The sequence below is a fragment of the Podarcis erhardii genome (genome assembly GCF_964252035.2).
Source record: "Podarcis erhardii genome assembly, chromosome: Z".
Taxonomy (NCBI): Eukaryota; Metazoa; Chordata; class Lepidosauria; order Squamata; family Lacertidae; genus Podarcis; species Podarcis erhardii.
The window spans coordinates 46770171-46790178 of record NC_138504.1 but is presented as its reverse complement, the minus strand read 5'-3'; the positions used below and the strand labels follow the sequence as shown (position 1 = coordinate 46790178).

General features: G+C 44.8%; 2 protein-coding genes across 6 annotated transcripts in view; both read left to right on the top strand.

Moving 5' to 3' along the window:
• The window catches only part of MEGF9 (multiple EGF like domains 9), a 96401-nt gene extending 87162 nt beyond the window's left edge, over positions 1 to 9239 (top strand). Inside the window, exon 6 of the mRNA XM_081847600.1 lies at positions 2164 to 9239. Within this exon, the coding sequence (XP_081703726.1) occupies positions 2164 to 2615 (452 nt within the window). The 3' untranslated portion in view covers positions 2616 to 9239. The remainder of the gene's footprint in view (positions 1 to 2163) is intronic.
• A 4077-nt stretch (positions 9240 to 13316) lies between these two features.
• Positions 13317 to 20008, top strand: part of CDK5RAP2 (CDK5 regulatory subunit associated protein 2) — a 144891-nt gene continuing 138199 nt past the window's right edge. For 2 of the 5 annotated variants that reach the window (XM_081847424.1, XM_081847425.1), the window contains exons 1-3: positions 13317 to 13490; positions 16577 to 16644; positions 18536 to 18603. In XM_081847424.1, coding sequence (XP_081703550.1) covers positions 13438 to 13490; positions 16577 to 16644; positions 18536 to 18603 — 189 coding nt within the window. In that variant the 5' untranslated portion in view covers positions 13317 to 13437. Of the gene's footprint in view, positions 13491 to 13521; positions 13625 to 16576; positions 16645 to 18535; positions 18604 to 20008 lie in introns of those variants that run through there. The other 3 variants (XM_081847422.1, XM_081847421.1, XM_081847423.1) reach the window with 2 other exon arrangements.

Here is a 20008-nt window from a genome sequence, read left to right as displayed (position 1 = left end):
GGAGAACAGGTGAGGTCCCTACAGACTGGAGGCAGGCAAATGTTGTCCCCATCTTCAGAAAGGGGGAAAAAGAAGACTCGGGTAACTACCAACCAGTGAACTTGGCTTCAATACCAGGGAAGGTCCTGGAACAGATAATTCAACAGTCGGTCTGTGAACACTTAGAAAAGGATGCTGTGATTATGAAGACCCAGCATGGGTTTCTCAAAAATAAGTCATGTCAGATGAACCTCCTATCTTTTTATTTTTTCTTTTTGCTGGAATTACAAGCTTGATGGATCAGAGGAATGCTGCGGACATAGTATATTTTGACTTCAGTAAGGCTTTAGACAAAGTTCCCCATGATATTCTCATGAGGGAGCTGGTAAAATGTGGGTTGGATGAGGTAACTGTTAGGAGTATTTGTAGCTGGTTGACTGAACCCAGAGTACTTATTAATGGTTCCTTGTCATCCTGGAAAAACGTAACAGAAGAGGTTCCACAGGGTTCTGTCCTGGGCCCATTGTTGTTTAACGCCTTTATAAATGATTTGGATGAAGAAATTGAGGGGCTGCTCCTCAAATTTGCAGATAACACCAAACTGGGAAGGGTAGCTAATGCCACAGAAGACAGAATCAGAATTCAAAATGACCGTAACAGATTGGAGAACTGGGCGCAAGCTAACAAAATGTATTTCAATAGGGACAAATGTAAGGTTCTGCACTTAGGCAGGAAGAACCAGATGCACCAATATAGGATGTGGGACACCTGGCTTACCATCAGTACATGTGAAAAGGATCTGGGAGTCTTGGTGGACCACAAGCTTAACGTACGTCAACAGTGTGATGCCCCAGCGAAAAAGAGCTAATGCTATTCTAGGCTGCATCAACAGAAGTATAGTGTCCAGAAGGGAAGTAATAGTCCCACTCTATTCTGCCTTGATCAGACCACACCTAGAATACTGTGTCCCGTTCTGGGCACCACAATTTAAGAAAGATATTGACAAACTGGAACGTGTGCAGAGGAGGGCAACCAAGATGATCAAGGGTCTGGAAACCAAGCCTTATGTGGAACAGTTGATGGAATTTGGTATGTTTAGCCTGGTAAAGAGGAGATATGATACCATCTTTAAATACTTGAAGGCCTATCACATGGTAGATAGAGCAAGCTTGTTTTCTGCAGCTCAGAACGGCAGGTCCCAAACCAATTCTTTCAACTTTCAAGAAAGGAGACTAAACATCAGGAAGAACTTTTTGATGGTAGGAGCAGTCCAACAGTGGAATGGTTTCCTTCAGAAAGTGGTGGGCTCTCCTTCCTTGGAGGTTTCTAAGAAGAGGTTGGATGGCCATCTGCCATGGATGCTTTAGTTGAGATTCCTGCATAGCAGGGGTTGGACTAGATGACCTTTGGGGTACCTTCCAACTCTATGATTCTACGTTCTTACATTTAGCCACTGCCTGGGGTTGGAGCGTAGGGTGGCAGCACTGTGACTGGGCCCACAATAAACTAACTAACTAGCTTTGTGGTGAGTTCACCTACCTTTCCCCCCAGAAAAAAATACAATGATATTCTTACAAACAAACAATCAAACACATCAGAAATGTGAACTGAATTTAAGAGCTAAAATTTAAAGCTGGTGTGGGTACCCTTGGAAATCCATGCCTTATGTAGATTAGAATGCTATTTTGAAGTTTGTAGGTTTCCATTGTCACTTGATCTCTTGAGGTTTATTTCGTTTCAGAATCTATTTCATTAGCAAAACATGAAAGTGATGTACCAAAAAATTATGACAAATCTCAGAAACACACACTTTTACAAAGGATTATTATTAAATGTCAACTTGTATGCTGCTTTTCAAAACCAATATTCTTCCCAAAGTAGCTCTAAATTGAAAGGTTATAAATTGGGTGGCAGGTGTGGGAGGGATATATTTTACTAGAATTTGTGATAGTGAAATAAGTTTTGATAAGGTTTGATAAGTTTTACTAAATTAAAAGATGGGAAACTATCCTGTATTTGTTTTGTCCTTTCTGAATTGGTAAGTATTTATTAATTACTGGAAAATGGCCCGGGAAATGCTGTTGACCTCCTGTGATGTGGGTTAATGGATGTGTTTGATGCTTAATAATAAGAATAAGAATACACTCACTTTGCCATATTTGCCTTTTTAAAAAAATTCTCTAGAATATGTTCCTGGTCCCGAAGGCAGAGGGTTGACTCCTCCAACTATAAACATCAGTGTATCAACATCATACTCAGCCACCAACAGCACGTTACCACAGCCTCCGATGGTACAGACAGTTTCCCCCATCAGTTCTTCTGACAATAGTACTTCTACTTTAGCTGATGTATCATGGACCCAGTTCAATATCATCATCCTTACTGTCATTATTATCCTTGTGGTTCTGCTGATGGGATTTGTGGGTGCTGTCTACACGTACCGCGAATATCAGAACAGGAAGCTGAATGCCCCCTTTTGGACCATTGAGCTCAAGGAGGACAACATCAGTTTCAGCAGCTACCATGATAGCATCCCCAATGCTGATGTCTCAGGCCTGTTGGAGGACGATGGTAACGAGGTGGCACCCAATGGCCAGCTGGCGTTGGCTACTCCCATGCATAACTACAAGGCTTAATGAAACCAGGGTTGAGAGTTTACTTCGAAATCTTGTAAGTGGAGCAAACCAGTGCAGTGCCTGTTGAGAGGGACACCAGTCAATGACACCAGCGTTCCGGGCAAGAGGACTAGATAACTTTCCCAGCATTGGCCATGGCCGGGCTTTGGGGTCCGCGTACACCCACACCCACACACACAGTGTTGGACACTGGAGATAATAAAGGAGTTTCAGGTAAATTTACAGATTGTATTCAATTCATTGTTTCCCATCAAAATCCATCCTTGCCACTATGGATATAAACTTGTATTTTAAAAAATGGAGTTGCTTTGAAATATATTTTTGTATGAAATGATGAAGGCATATACCAAGACATCATCTCATCGCCAATCAAAAGCTATGTTGAAACACTGGACGCCTGATTTTAAAACTCTTGTTTTGAAATGTAGCCATTGTCGTATAAATTATGGGAAATGGCTTTTATGGTTTGGAGAGCCGGGGGGCTGGAGGTGGATTCCCAGAACTTTGTTTTGTGCTCTTAAAAGAGTTTTGATTCTTCTTCTTCTTCTTCTTTTAAAAAAAGAAAAGTCACTGGTGAAAAGATGCGCTGATAGAAACCAAGAGCTCTGAAAGTTGGCATTTATGCTTTGACCTTAGGAGTACGGAAAAGAAATGGGTGAGAGTGTTGTACTTTTTCTGCAACCTTCCTTTGAACGTGATGATGATGCTATTTAAAATGCAAGAATCTGTTTATTTTCTTAGCTTTGTTGAACTCTGATTCTCCCAAGGGATGCTAGTGAGGACACTGCACGGGCATTGTTCCCCGAGTCTCCAATCTGGTGTGGAAACGGCCTGTATACAGAATGTAACAAAGCTTCCTCTGCAATGTATTTGTAAACTATTTGTACAAAAATGACATATTTTATCACGTAGATTTTATCTGTACAGCCACTCACAGCATTGTAAAAACAAAAACAAACAAACACAGAACTCAAAGCAACAACAAATAAGCAAGTATTGTATTAAAGTGCTGTAAATTTCAATGGCAATATTGTTGGAGCTGGGCCTCCGTCAAACGTTTGTTGCTAACTTTTTCCTCTTCTGATAATATGACTAACTTTCTGATCTTAAATTGATCGTTCCTCCCTCTCTTTTTTGTTTTTTTGTTTGAATGTCCACAGCAGGGGTGAGGAGGAACCTCTGGCTTGGGGGCCAAATGTGACCCTCCAGGCCTCTTTGTCTGTCCTTCAAGGCTCTCCTCAGGCAGGGCCGCCCTGCCCATGAGTCAGACTGAGGCAGCTGCCTTGGGTGGTAGAATCCTGTGGGGAATCTGCACAACCCCAGTAAGCAAGGCTTTGGTGGGGGAAGGGGCCGGTTCCTTCCCATTTTGTCTCAGGCAGTATAACAGAACAGGCTGCCTCTGTCCCCAGGCCATGGCTTTACCTCATACCCTGCTTGAGTGTTTTTGGTTGGCTGGAATGTGTATTTTGAAAAATGATAAAGCCTTTTGGCTTGTCTGGACAAAGAGGAATAGGTATGTGTAGAGAGCAGCCCAGCGTACAAAAGGGGGAAATAGTATTTGTTTCCCCATCCACTCCCTTGGCTGATGTGATATGACCCCCTCCAGAAAATCTGAAGGCTCACCAGGCCCCAGGTCCTCCTGTTACTTCCCCTCTTGCTCTGGCTGCCTGGTCTCCTGTTCCCAACCCTCTTCTTCCTCCTTTGCTAGCTGTTGTCTCACAGGTGGCACAGAACACCCCCCCCCCAATTAATGCCCCCCATTTGATCGTGCTCCCTCTCTGTCTCTTCTGCCCGCATACCTCCCCACTCCTTGATCTTCTGCCAGTCCCTGGAACCCTCTTTCATTCAGAGTTCTCTACGTCTGCATCCACAGCACAAGAAGCAATCAAACTGTTTAAAATTACACCTCTTTGCTTTGGTATAGCTTTCCAGTCAGCACCATTTTTACAAGTATGTTTATATTGTTCATCTTTTTGCTGACATTAGCAAAAACTGTTTTAGTGCAAATTTGTGTGCATGGGGGAAAGATTGAACTTTTGAAATATGTTCCCCAAAAGGCATGCTAAGGTATGTTGTCCTTCTTTTGCCCACACAACTGTGACACACCCACTTGTATTGATGGAGGATAGGGGGACATACATTCAAAAATGGGTTACATCTGTTGAAGTGTGGAGAGTCAGTTTCGGTTCTGTGTGGGCTTTACAGATTCTGCATTGCAGACACTCTCTGGAATCTCACTGGGCTGTCAATGACAACCTGTCTGGGGCTCCTGGTTTTGTACAAGAGCAGGATCAGGCTCTCAGAGTGCTTCCCACTCTCCAATGGTGGGGAAATGACATGTTATGTACTGAGTTGAATAGGATCCAAAATGCAGCAGTCTGATTGGTCCTAGAATAATAGGATTCAGAATGCAGCAGTCTGATTGGTCCTAGAACAATAGGGTTCAGAATGCAGCAGTCTGATTGGTCCACAGGAGCCACCCAATCCAGCTCCAGGTGGAAGTGAATCTGCAACCTGATTGGCCTACAGGTGATTCCCGGAATTAGCCAATCATGTGGGGCCCATTGTGTAAATAATGTATATAAAGCAGACATTTTGGGGGAACTTCCATTTTTCTCCTCACCACTATGAGCGGAATAAAGAGCATGAATTCCACTCTCGACTCTGAGTATATTTCACTGCCAATGTGTATGGGATCCTGCTGAGCTGACTGCCACACACAGCACCGCAACACTGCCACCTCAAACTGCTGCATTCTGAATCCTATTGTTCTAGGACCAATCAGACTGCTGCCTTTTGGATCCTATTCAACTCAGTACATAACATGACATATAGCTCTCTCCTCTATCCAATGATCCTTCTAAATTGATGTCAACTTTTTGCCACATTGAAATTCTCAGCACCAAGTGGGAACGTGGATAATCGAGGCTGGGTGTTCTAGTAGGCACAGTGAGGCAGCACGTGCAAGGTGGGAAGCAGCAGTGAAGTGCTAAAGGGCAGAAGCCAGGCTGCTGCTCTCAGGTGCGATGGCAGATACTGCCCTGTCATCGGTGTTGAAATCAGTGTTGAGACCTGTGGGTATAGGGCGATATACAAATTTAATTCATAATAATAATATTAATAAATAAATATAAAATCAGATTCAGCTCCAGTACAGTTGACTTCTCTAGGTGGAACAGGGAGGGAGGTGCTTTCTTACCATTTGCCTCAGGCAGCACAATGTCTTGGGTCAGCTGGGTCAGCTCTGCTATTAGGCAGAGGGAGCCAGCCACCTCAGGTACAATGCTGGATTTAAGGTGGTGCGGGCAGTTCCCCTGCACAGGGTGCCAAGCCGAGAGGGTGTAAAATTGAGAAGATCTATGATTAAGAAGATCCATTTGGGGGTGCCAAATTTTGGTGTCACACGGTGCCATATTACAAAAGATTACCGAAGCGTGCCCCTGTCAGGTGCCGGATACTGAGGACTGGGGAGAATTGTATGTGCCACGTGGACAGTCCCTCCTAAGGCAGCCTGTGCAGTTGAGGACAGAGTGCTTGAATCCACTTTAATTCCAAAAATCTAAATTTCCCAGCAGGCACTTCAATCCTTCCTGCAATAACAATATTGAGGCGGCCATTGACAGAATGTGCATGCTTGCTTCCTGCGAGTGGGGTTGGTGGGTGGGTTCATGCAGGAAGCAAAGCTGAATCAGTCCTCAAAAGAACAAGTGTGGGAGTTTGCAGGAGAGAACACTATGTATTTAAGTGTTCCACTGGAAAAAGTGTGTGTCAATTTTTATCACCTTCTCTACTTGAAACCAACTGTTATCTCTCAAATGTTCCACCCTATATCAACCTTCCATATTTGTTTTGTTTTTAAAGCTGCCTTTCCTTTCCTTTCCTTTCCTTTCCTTTCCTTTCCTTTCCTTTCCTTGGTGGCTTTGCAAAGTCTTATCTGCTCCTTTCAACCCTTCCCAGTCTCCCAGAGCTAGCGTGGATCCCAACAAGGAACTGACCATATTGCAAGTGTAAATGGGTTTAGCTGTCCTGGTTTCACTGCAAAGGATTCTGGAGGAAAAATAATAAGGTACCACCCTTCCAGTTTACACTCGTGGCACTCTTACATTAAACAGTGTAATAAAAAATTATTTTCTGCATATGTCTGTGGGAAACTTCACTTCATATGCACTGTAAACTCTCATTAGCCTCCCCCAACCTGGTGCTTCCAGGCATTTCATAGTACAACTCCCATTAGTCCCAGCCAGCATGGCCAATGCTCACAGGCAGTGGGAACTGGAGTCCAAAGACATCTAGAGGGCACTAGCTGGCCTGCATCATAAGGGGGGGGGGGGTGTTCTTGTTTCTTAGCTAGTCCTAACAAGGATATGGTGCTACTATGGATTCTGTCCTCTTTAGGCAGGGATGTAGAACCTGTGGCACTCCAGATGCTGCTGAATTACAATTCATGATTGATAGCTCAGTCAGTAGAGCATGGGACTCATCATCTCAGGGTCATGGGTTTGAGCCCTATTTGGGGCAAAAGATTCCTGTACTGCAGGGGGCTGGACTAGACCCTTGCCCCTTCCTGCTCTACAATTTTATAAACTCACAGTTCTAACTTTGGTCATACTGGCTGGGGCAGGTGGGAGTTGGAATCCAGCAACATCTGGAGAATCTCAGGCTCCCCCATTTCTTGCATAGAAAAAACATTTGAAAGTCCAGAATGTCAAATATCTTCTACTGCAGCCTACATATAAGGAGACCTTCAACTTCTAGCAGGCAAAAGGCCCCAGATTCAATCTTTGGCATCACTGGGTAGCACTAGGAAGGACTTCGGTCCAAGAATCTGAACACCAGTTGCCAGTTGGTGGAAACTAGGGACACGGAACCTGGTGTCCTCCAGCGGTTGCTGGACTACAACTCCCTTCATACCTGTCCGTTGGTGATACTGGCTAGGGCTGGTGGGAGTTGGAGTCCAACCACATCCAGAGGGCCACAGGTTTCCACACCCCTGCCTTAACGGACTAGCATTGGGGAGGAATCTTCCAAAGAATCCCTGGCTTCAGCTCTTAAAACATATGGCAGATGAGTGCATGTTTTGAGCATTTGGGCGCATTTCATGGATGTGAAAGCCAGCTCACCTTAAGTGAGTTCCACACACAAATGTCTACCATGGCGAGAGTATGCCGACCTATCAAACTTGTGACGTGTAATAATGGAACCACCAAACAGTGGGTGGTGTTTCAGCATTGTGTAAGATTTTAGAAGCAACAGTTTGAGAGTATATATCGGGGATGGGGAACCTGTAGCCCTCCAGATGCAGTTGGATTACAGCTCCCATTGTCCTTCACTATTCGCCATGTTGGCTTGGGCTCATGAGTGCTGGAGTAAACTACTTCTGGGAGGTTCCCCATCCATAGAAAGCCTATTGCTGTACTTTGGATACATTTTGGCATTTCTAAATGAGAATTCAGTGCACTCTCCCCAGGCTGCCAGAGTTCCTTAGGGGAATCCATTAGAAGTTAAACCATTTTTTGTGGGGGGATTGTAGTATAGTATGTATGTACCCCTATGTAATGCTACTCAAATTCAAGGAAGTGATACAGTTGCCTGGTGTGAATGGAGAAGACTGAAGGAACTGGAAGTTACCCATGGTGGCCAAAGGCTTACGGTCCTTTCATCTTGCTCTGGCTATGATCTTAAACTAATGACTTTGAGCCATGTCAGTCTATGCCATAGCTGGTTTGGGTGAAGGCAAATGTAATCTCAATGACCTGCCCGGTGACAAGTTTTGCCTCTTCTCCATATGCTGCTCCATAATCACACTTGGATGCACTTGTGTCCAAACAAAAACAGCAGGCCAGTGTTTGTTCGGTTTTTTAAAAATTAGAATCTAATGAACTACCATAGCTAGAAATAACTGCATGAAATTTAACTGTAGAGAGGCAGCATGAATTGTGTAGTGAAATAGGCACTGCATTAGATCAGGCCAAAAAATATAATAAATTTATGAAACAGGTATGATGATCTCAGAAGCATGGTTGGCCAAGACCTTTTTGCCCTGAAATTTTATTCCAACTCATTGGTCACATCCATACCATACATTTAAAGTGCATTCAGAGCATATGGCTTTCCCCCAAAGAATCCTGGGAGCTGTAGTTTGTTGAGGGTGCTGGGAATTGTAGCTTAGTGAAGTTCTTGGTTCCCAAGATTCTTTTTGGGAAGCCATATGCTTTAAATGTACGCCAGACAAAAGAGATATAATAAGCCACAGCAATAATTAAACACAGAGAACCTAAGAAAAAAAAATCCTGAAAAAAAATATCTGTACTGCAGCAACCTAAACTTTAAAAGAATTCAAAACGTCTGAAAACTCAACTGCTTATAATCTCCAAATCATATAACAAGGTTTGGGCTACTGAATTGAATATAAGTTGAACTCACTGTCCCCAAGGACAATCCACCAGCCATAATTTATGTCCCTGATTTCTGAGCATATGTTGAGCTTTATTTGCCAAATGGCTGGGGAGTGGGGGTGCGTGCGATGGGAGGGATCAAATGTATGATCAGAATATATGTTGGAATTTATACTGAAAAGTGTTATTTAAAAATGAATTAAAATAAAATGTATATAATTTGTATCTATTCCAGTTTGGCTTTTGCATCTATTTCCAGTTTTGCCTTTGTTTTGTTTTTTTAAATAAAACCTGTGAATGGGTCATATGCAGCTTCTGCAGACATTTTAAATCAGGGGTGGTAAATCTCCGGCTCAGGGGGATAATGTGTCCCTCCAGACCTCTAGCTGACCACTGGGGCTCTCCCTAGACTACAATTCCTCCCCGGCCACACCTTTAATCAGCCCTGCTTCAGACCCTCCTTGAGTATTTTTGCCTGGTTGGATTGTATCCTTAATTTCTGATGATGCCTCTTGCTTGCCTTGGTGGAGGGAGAAGGGAATGTGTGTGTGTAGAAACTGGCCACACTTAAACTTATTGCTCTGTCCACTTGGTCTCTGTCCATGCCCACTGCTGACATGTGGCTCCCAGAAGGTTGCCCAGAAGGGATTGCTACCCTGGAACTGGAAAGGGTACTCGCCAGAGCCGTCTTTCCCATAGGGCTTAGTGGTGTGTTGTGCCAGGGCGCTGGCCTCTCAGGGGCGCCTCAGCGAGTGGGGGAGCTGCGCAGCTTTGCCGGCGGCCTCCCCTTTCCCTGCACGCCCACCAGCTGTGCCCCGTCAACCATATGGCTGGCGGGCGTGCAGCTTGCCTCCCAAGCCTCCGCAGGAAGAGAGCGATCTTTGCAGAGGCTTAGGATGGAAGCTGTGCCCTGCCAACTATATGGCTGTCAGGCTTGCAGCTTCCTTCCCAAGCCTCTGCGGGGATTGCTCTCCTGCAGTGGCATGGGGGAGAGTTGTACACCCCCCCCCATGGCTGGCAGTGCACAGATTCACCTCCCCCCACTCTCTGTGGTAATTTGGGGGCGCTCAGCAGATATTTGCACCCCGGCGCTGCATCTGCTAAAGACAGCCCTGGTACTCACATCCCTGCTCTGGATCTGTTGGAATGGGAGGAAGTGACACCCCTGAAGCTGATGGAAGGTGTGTGTATATATGCACATGCAAGAGAGAAACACTAGTGTGAACATACAGGAAAGCAGAGATGCCAAGACTTTCTAGCTGGTGTTAGCTGAAACATTTTTTGTGGGGTGGAGGCAGAGCCACAGAATGTCTTCACAAGTTCTTCTTGGATCTGCTGCTGCTGCTGCTGCTGAAAAGCCCCCACTGTGTTCTGTACATTTGTAAATAAAGCAAATTACTACTACTAGCCATGATGACTATGCTGCCCCCCACTGTCAGAGGCAGTATCCCTTTGAATCCCAGTTCCTGGGAATCACAAATTGGGAGAGTGCTATTGCATTCAGGTCCTGCTTGTGTGCTCCCTGGAGACATCAGGTTGGCTGTTGTGAGAACAGGATGCTGGCTAGATGTCCTTGACCTGACCTAGCAGAGCTCTGCTTATGCTCTTATGTACAAAGCCACTGTGTTCCACATCCAAAGGTATTTAAACCCCATTTGTCCTGCCCGTGCATTGGCTCTCCACTCCAAACTGAGGAGTGCAGAACAATAGGAAAAAGTGGCCCACTCTGCTCCTGCCTTCTACTTCAATCCCACTCCACAAAAATAATGGTGCCTGGATAATTCAGGATTGTCTTCCCTCTGTTAGCTAGCTTCCAGACACCATATGCTTATTTAGTCAGAGTCCCATCCAATGCATGAGAGACTAGAACTAATCCTAATCCTAGAAGCAGGCCTCTGTAGCTCAAACTTGAACATCTTCAGAGTTCACATTTTATCCCTTCAACAGATGCTGGTCTAATGACCAGACAACTTTATTGTTATTATTACTACAAAAACTCACAACATTGATACTGATTCTTTGTAGTACTGGAACCTTGCCAATAACAATTTGCTGGTCAAATGGTTTAAGAATGGTTTAATCTCCTGAAATGTGCGGCTAATTAAAATAAGGCTGAAACAATGCTGATCTTATTAGTGGGAGGGAAGTCTTTAACTGCTTCAAAACGATACTGTTTCATCACCTCTATCATAGCCCTGTGGTGCTGTGGTAAAATATATAGAACCACAGTTGGAGGAGTCCAGATTTCTGCTAAAGTGGGGGTGTGGGCAAGCCTCAGGTGTTAGATGTGTGTGTATGTGTTGGGGGGATGTGGTCCTCCAAGCCTCTCCATTTGGTCCTTAATTGTGATAATGCCCCTTGTGTACTGGAAGAAGCAAAGATCACCAGTGTCGAAGCAATGATTCTTCAACATCAACTTCATTGGACTGGTCATGTTCTTCAGTTGCCTGATTATCATCTTTCGAAGAAACTATTCCGAACTTAAAAATGGAAAACGTAATGCTGGTGGTCAACAAAAGAGGTTTAAAAAAATCAAGAGGGCTTCAGGATTGCTCTCCTGTACTATTTCAGACATGTGGTTTATGTATGTGTGTTTACCTTCTGCATTTATGAACATTTATCTATATTTGAGACCTTAGAATTCTTATAACCCATTGAAAGTAGCAGCTGGAGGTGTAGAAGAGAGACTGCTTAACGCTAAACAAAACTAGTGAAATTGGATGTCAGTACATGTACATGTAAAACACTGCTGCTTCGCACAAAATGTTGGAAATCATTAAATAGTGAAACAAGACCTGTCAGGATTGAACACGGACCACTGGTACCAAATCGTATGGGAAACAACCTTACTAGAATAGCTAACCAGCAGACTGAAACCGACATAGGGACAAAAAGACAAGGACACTTTCACCCTGATATGGCTCCCCTTTATTACATGCACAGCCCAACAAGATAACAAGAACCCATCAACTGCTTACAAATCTGTAAGGATAACTTGACCCAACAATCCACCCCCCCCACGCAGACAAATCTCACTGCAGCCAACCAACAATGCCCTACCCCTCCCACTGCCAAGAGAAAATAAAAACCAATAGAAAGGGAACCTATCCAAGCGATGCTTGGATTAAGTAAGAGAATGTAAGTTTATTGTTGTTAGCCGCTCTGAGCCTGGCTTTGGCTGGGGAGGGCAGGATATAAATAATTTTTTATTAATTATTATTATTATTATTACCACCCTCCCCCCCTTCTCCCCCAACCTTATACTGTATAATGTCTCACATAACTTATTTGTAGAAAAGACTCTACGACCTGAAAATAGAGACAATGCATGTACTTTTGTAACCCCAAAAATCTTTTAATAATAATATTAATTACAACATATTTGGAAGTTAGGAAATAACACTTCTGCCTTTGCATAGTAAAAGAGAACTACATAACTGAGTTAATGATTTGTATGGTGACATCTTGTTTTAAGATTGGTGGGGTATAAATAATAATAAAATAATAATAATAACTGAGAAAGGTTACTTGGGGACTCGAGCATTGTGATCACTATTTTTAATTATTAAGAAACAAGAGAACTGGTAGCATGTGTAGTGGTCAGGATGTTGGACATCAGGAAGAACTTTCTGAGGTTAAGAGCTGTTTGAAAGTGGAACAAGAGGTGGTGGGCTCTTCTTCCTTGAAGGCCAACTGTCACGGATGCATAGCTGTCAACGTTTCCCTTTTCTTAAGGTAAATTCCCTTATTCCGAATAGGATTCCTTGCAAGAAAAGGGAAAAGTTGACAGCTTTGCATGGATGCTTTAAAGATTCCTGCATTGCAAGGGGGTCGTACTAGATGACCATCGGAATCCCTCCCAACTCTACAATTCTAATTAAATGTATTTTGAATGTACTGCTTCGGCAGGAGAGAAAATAATATTTCCCGCTTTTATTTCCTCTCCTCCTCCTTCTCAGGACCAGATTGCCCCAACCACCCCTCCCACCCCCACATGCCACGCCTCTTCCTGGAGAAAAAAAAGCCCGTATCGTGTCGTCGCTTCCTGTCGGCATGCGCCGCGTACCCGGAACAAATATGACGGCTCAGCTTCCGCCCCGCCAAACCCGCCCCCCCGCTTTTGCATTCCCCCGCCTATCGGCTGCGACGTGCCACATAATTCCCTTAACAAAGATGGCGCTCAAAACGCCCTCTCTCAATGGAAGTAGGCAGGGAAAGATGGCGGCAAGCCATAGGATTAACTGCGCAGCTTTTGCCAGGGCGTCTCTCGCGGCTTCATCAAGATGGCTGGGGGCGCCGCTGAGGCCGTTTGAATTCCGAGCCAGCCGCCAAACTCGGACAAAAACAGCCCGGGTCGCCGCCGGGGAAGTCGCAGCAGCCGCTCGCCTGCTCGCCCCTCCTCACCTCTCTCTCCCGTGTTTCCAGCTATGGACTCGCTGCCGGGGGAAGATCCCACCTTGCCCTTGGAGTTCAGCGGCAGGTACCTTCGCGAGGGAGGCGGAGACCGTTAGAACCGTTAGATGGAGGGAGGGGGGTGGAGAAGGATGAGGGCGAGTTGGAGTTTAATTCTAACTCTTTACTACCCGTGGCGTGTTTGCGCGGGCGTGCAAAGAGGTGTGTTTGTGTGTGTGTGTGTGTGAGAGAGAGAGAGAGAGAGAGAGAGAGAGAGATTTAATAGCCCCCCCGGTGTGGGAGGAAAAAATATTCCTAGAGGTGGGGGCTTGACCGAAGAGAAGGCATTCAAGGCCAGTACCACACTCTTCCCCTCTCCGTCCCTTCCTCTCCCCACACCGTTGTTCCTTGTTAGAGTACAGTGGAGCCTCCAGCCTCAGAGGCAGTGTATCTACGCATCGCCTTGGGGGAGGGCATCTGAAAGGGCATCAAATGGTTGGCTATTGCTGCCGGGGAAGGCAGTGGAAGAGGTGTGTGTCGGCAAGGAATGTGTATGTGTTTTAATCAGGGTGGATAAAAATGATTTTTAAAAATTAAAATTGGATTTTTAAAAATTAAAATTGGATTTTTAAAAATTAAAATTGGATTTTTAAAATAAAATGCTTTTGGAGGAAAAATCTTTCTAAAGATAGTTTTCTGTTTAAGTTACGTTATGGTCCAAAGGCTGTTCATCAGGAAATAAGGATTTAAGTTTTTCATGTGTGCTAAAACTCAAAGGTATTTTTTAAAAAAATGTTTAACCACAGGAGTTAACAAACATGGATACATATGCTATAATGTTATTGTTTTAGTTATATTGCTTAAATTGTTATTAAGGAAATGTTTGTTTTTCTCCTTCCAATAAAGTACAGCAGAAAAGTTGTCCAAATATAAACAGTTAACTTATTAAACCTCACAATAATTCCATAATTATCTGTCTTATGTATTTCTAATAGCATAACCAAATCAGTAATTTTTTATATAACTGTAAAAACTACTCTGAAAATTTATTATTTCAGAAAAGAAACCTTCATCTGGTTGTAAATATTAAGATTATATCAGCAAGAATGAGTCTTTCTGTAAAAAAATGATTTAAATCAAGTCTTCTTGACTAGTGTTTTAAATTGTGTTTTAAATCGAATTGATTTAAATCAAATCCGACCTGGTTTTAATGAGCCCCCCCCCCCACTTTAGTGGGATGAAAATTATTGTTTTCCAAGCAGGGAGGGAGCTTGACAGAAGGCATTAAGGGCCACTGCCCCCGCCCCCCACTCCTTGGTGTTACCTGTGGCTGGTGACCCTTAATGCCTTTTGTTAAGACCCCTCTTGGAAAACTATCTTTTTCTCCCACTGGGTTTTTTTTAAATCACACACCCGCACACCAGTGGTTTGTTGTTGAATCCATTATCACCACTATTGTATTTTTGCTACTGGAAAAGCGGGTGTGTGAGGTGTGTGCTACCAAAGATGGTTTGGTGGGTGGAGGGGGATATGTAACCCTCTTTTCCACTAGTGGGAGCAGGTCTGTGGGGGTGTGACTCTTTGTATGGCTTTTGAGGGAGACTAGGCAAATTTTTGCACCCACAATGTTGGTATTGTTCAGAAGAGTTTAGTGGAGCCTCCAGCCTTAGAGGCAAATTGCCATTAAGGCTGTCAGTCACCTCCTGACTCAGGTGTAGAAATAGATTGCTAATAAGCATGATGAGCATTGCAGCCTGGGTCTAGCACACAACAACATGGTCAAATTACTAATTCTTTCACCTCTTTCCACCTACTCCAAGGCTTTGTCCTAAACAGTTTTTTAAAACAAGTAAAAGCGCTCTCTCTCTCTCTCTCTCTCTCTGTGTGTGTGTGTGTGTGTGTGTGGTTCTCTAAGGATTTTTCCACAGGTTACCTATTTTCTCTGCTGTTGATGTCAGTCTGCAGGAAGGGGGAACTGGGTCTGAAGGGAGCTTGATTTTGAAACATTTAATAAGTGACTAATGCTTCTCTCCAGGCTTGAAAAAGCTTAAGATCCAAAAATTTATTTGTTTTTATTGAGAGAGAGATGGCAACTCTAGCTACATTGGGTTTAATCTTATGAATGTAAAGAGAGCCGTATTCAATTGGACCAAAGGCCTACCCAGCATCAAGTTTCCAACCTTGGTTATAGTAGATGCCTCCAGAAAGGCCAGAGGTAGGGGAGTCCTTGTCCGTTGTTTCTCAAGCAATTACTGTAGTGCACTAAGAACATAAGAGGAGCTCTGTGTCCCATGTGATGCAATAGCCATGTGGTCCAGATACTTCACACTGGAAACATATCTAGACAAAAGGAACTGACTGGGCACATTGGACCTCTCCAACTCACATGCTTCTTGAAGCACCTTGCACTCAATGATGTGCCATGACTGTTGCTTCCTTTTGGTGCACGGTATTCTTAAGCAGGTTGCCAATAATATCATCTGGAACTGGAAATGCACTCTCACAAAAACGTGGTGCTGTACTCCAAAATAAGTTGTGAACAGTGTTCAAACTAACTGGGTGCCAGCTGCTTTTTTTGTGACTCAAAAGCGCCTTCTTGCAATCAAGTTGAGATTTCTTGTCACAAGTCTTGCTTTGCAGAAGCAGTGGTGTGAATTTTCTGAATTTTTCCCCTATGCACATAAGACAAAGAAAACTTTGTATATGCACTGGGGAAATTTCTGGTGCCCTAGAGAGTGTTCTAATTTAGCATGCTTACTTTGCTTGTATTTAAGTAAAGAAAGATGAAAATTTACAAACTGCCAAGCTTCCCAAATATTATATTTGCATTTGGTATGTTCCACTATTACAAGTGAACTTTGAGAACAAAATTTTCTGTGAAAAAATAAAACACTGGGGAAATATTCTGCCCCACATTTCTGGCTACAAGGCAGCTTCTTGTGTTCCACTATTACAAGTGAACTTTGAGAACAAAATTTTCTGTGAAAAAATAAAACACTGGGGAAATATTCTGCCCCACATTTCTGGCTACAAGGCAGCTTCTTGTGTTCCTGTTTTATGTATGATTTTGAGTGATCCCAACTAAATTTGAGAAATGTACATGTGAGAGATATTGCATTGATGAATCTGACTTCTAAAAGCTTTCCACAAGTGAATTGTCCTGCTTCTTCCTAGTGTGAATATGGCCAAACTTCTTGATGTATCGGGAGATGAAGTCCGAATTCGTCTGGGAGGTGATGGAGGTAAAGTTATAGGAATGCCACTTACCTTCTCTTTTTTTAATTCATTGATTAGGTCTGTGTGGACAGAAAGCAAAACTTGGGATGGGAAAGAAATTTCAAATGTAGACTTCGGTGCATTTCAGTTCCTTCTTCTATGCAGTTGCTGAGGTTCCCAGACGTTTTTGGCCTACTGTCCCCTTTTTAGGGGACGCGGGTGGCGCTGTGGGTTAAACCACAGAGCCTAGGGCTTGCCGATCAGAAGGTCGGCGGTTCGAATCCCCGCGACAGGGTGAGCTCCCGTTTCTCGGTCCCTGCTCCTGCCAACCTAGCAGTTCAAAAGCATGTCAGAGTGCAAGTAGATAAATAGGTACCACTCCAGCGGGAAGGTAGACGGCGTCTCCGTGTGCTGCGCTGGCTCGCCAGAAGCGGCTTAGTCATGCTGGCCACATGACCCGGAAGCTGTATGCCGGCTCCCTCGGCCAGTAAAGCGAGATGAGCGCCGCAACCCCAGAGTCGGCCATGACTGGACCTAATGGTTAGGGGTCCCTTTACATTTACCTTTTACCCCTTTTCAGGGGAAAAATTTTTCAGAAAAAAAATTACTCAGCAACACCCCCCCCCCCCGAAATCTACCTTCTTTAGCTGAACAAACAAGAAGATGCAGGCAAATAGGCATGCCAGCTGTGATCTACCTTCTCAGGCCTGGGTGAAGCCAAAAAGGGTTCACCCGAACCTGGCAAACCTCTTGCCTCCAACATGACTGCCAGGGGAGGTGTTGTCACCATCTCGCAACGGCACCTGACGTGGCAGTAAGCACTATTAGAAAACAGATGAAGCGTGTACAGTTTTCAATTTCCTCCCCTCTCTTTATGCTTCCACGCCCCCTTATTCAATGCCCCCCAATTGCACCCAAGACCACTACTGTCCCCTGGATTGTTCCAGCACCTCTCAGGGGAGATATTGCCCACTTTGGGGAACACTGGTCTAGTACTTCACTCCATGCCAAATATAGCCCTCCGGGCCTCCCTGTCTGACTTTTGTGACCCTCAACAGCCCTGTTCTGCACTCTTTTAGTGTTTTTGCTAGGATGGAACATGTTCTTCAGTGGTGGTAATGCTTCTTGCTTTACTGGATAGAGGGAGATGGGGTGTGGGGTAGCAGTGTGTTTGCTATAGGAACCTCTGGCTTTTGTGTTGCTGGAATGTGTCTTCTTAAAGAAAAATTAGAGTCACACTTGTTGTTTTGTCTACTTTTGCTTCTGGCTGTGCCCACCACAGACACATGACACCCACACCCTTTGGTAATGTTGTCCATGAGAGAATATGGCCATAATACACTCCCAACCCCTGTTCTGTGTAATATCTTGTTAAGGCTAATCTCAGGTAACCATGTAGGAGCTGTTGAGAGATGAATGCACCTTCTGCATTACTGTTGTTCAGCTGCAGGATTTATAGTTTATTCACTTTGTAGCTTGCTGCATAACCCAGGTGAATAATTCCGGCAAGGGAATTGAGAAACCACACAAGTATTTCTGTCAGCCCGAGAGAAATTTGTGTTTTGTTTCTCAAATATCATCCTGTCTCCATCCTGCATAGCCAACTGCCTTTTCAATCTGGGCAATGAAGGTGTTTTCGGAAACAGTTTTGTGATGTTACAAAGTAAAGAAAAATAGTCACTAAAGCTTTCTGTGTATGCCTAAGCCCCTGAAGTAGCTTTTCAGATCTTGGTTGGCTTATTAAAAGAATAAAGCTCTTACAAATACTGGAATTTGATGTTGCTGCTATCCTCTCCTCTCTGACTACCTACTTCTTTTTTAGTTTCTCTTCTTTCTTAACTGAAGGTGATGTATGCACAGTGCTGAAAAGTTAAATTTACTGGAATCTGAATAAACTTTGTCTTTTGAAACTTGTAGCATTACCAGATGTGGCGGAAGACACAGTGTCACCAACTAGAGCACGGACCATGAAGGACTTTGAAAATGTGAGTGAATGACTTTTGGCCACCCAGTGAAGTGTGTAGGTTGAAGCAGACCATTTCTTGTTCAGAATATACTGAGGAAAAGGGGATTTACAAATGTGCTGTTAAGGGACTAAGCAATAACCTAACATCCTCCATTCTTCCCCTATATTGCATATGCAGCTTCTGCTGTGCTCTTGCATACATATTAAGTTAATCTACAAAAGTATTTTTAGTACTGGAAAAATACAGCTTGTATTTGTAGATATTTCACAAATAAATACCGTATTTTTTGCCTGATAGGGCGCACTGGCCCATAGGGCGCACCTAGTTTTTTGGGGGCGGAAATCAAGGAAAATTTTTTTACCCCCCCCTGCAGCCATCCCCAAGCTAGAAGAGGGAGACGGAGTGCTCCGTCTCCCTCTTCTGCCTTCAGGGACAGCCTCCCACAGCCTCCCTAGCAAGCTTCTCCCCACCACCAGCCTCCAAACCAGGTCAGGGAATAGCGGGATGGTGGCGCGCCACGTCCCCGCTGTCCCCCGAACTTGTCGGGCTGCCCGATATCTGCCTGAAGCCCGGGGTGTGCTCCGGAGCGTGCCCCGTGCTTTGGGCTGCAGGCTGCCGCCCGCAAGCCTTGTGAGCCCGGCGGGAACTCCTGCTGGGCTCGCAAGGCTTGTGGATAGCTTCCTGAAGCCTGGAGAGTGAGAGGGGTCGGTGCGCACCGACCCCTCTCGCTCTCCAGGCTTCAGCGAAAGCCTGCATTCGCCCCATAGGACGCATGCACATTTCCCCTTCATTTTTGGAGGGGAAAAAGTGCGTCCTATAGGGCGAAAAATACGGTAAGTATGGAAAGTTTTAGATGCATATTTCTGTGGGCAGAATTGTTTCTGGGTAATTAAGAGTATTTACTGGTTTTGAAAATTTACAACTGAGTTTACTTCAGGGTTGCATTGAGTTCAGCGTATAAGCAAGGTCTTACAAGGATTACTATCACTTTCCCGTCAATCTTATACGGAAGTTACCCCTTGCTGGGCTGGGTGGTGGTGGTTGGATTTGTCTAAGCCCAGACCTGCTTGTTCTCCACTGAGGAAGTGCAACCAGAGGCATATGTACCACCAGCAGAGAGCCCCAATATGGGCCCTTCTGGGCAGTGGCGTAGCGTGGGGGGTGCCAGGGGGGCCGGCCGCACCGGGCGCAACATGGGCGGGGGGCGCACTCGCACTCGCAGCTCTCTGCTCCTACTAAAATCCACGGCTTAGGGAGCCCGCGCTCGCTCGGCTTGGCGAGGAGGTCGCGGAAGGGGGAGAGCGAAGCCTTCTGCCGCGGGCAAAAAAAGGAGAGGAAGCCGGGTGGGCGGGCTGGCTGGCGGGGGTCTGGCTGCGCCTCCTGCTGCCGTTGCCGCTGCTGCCGGGCTTTGACAGCTTGGTGA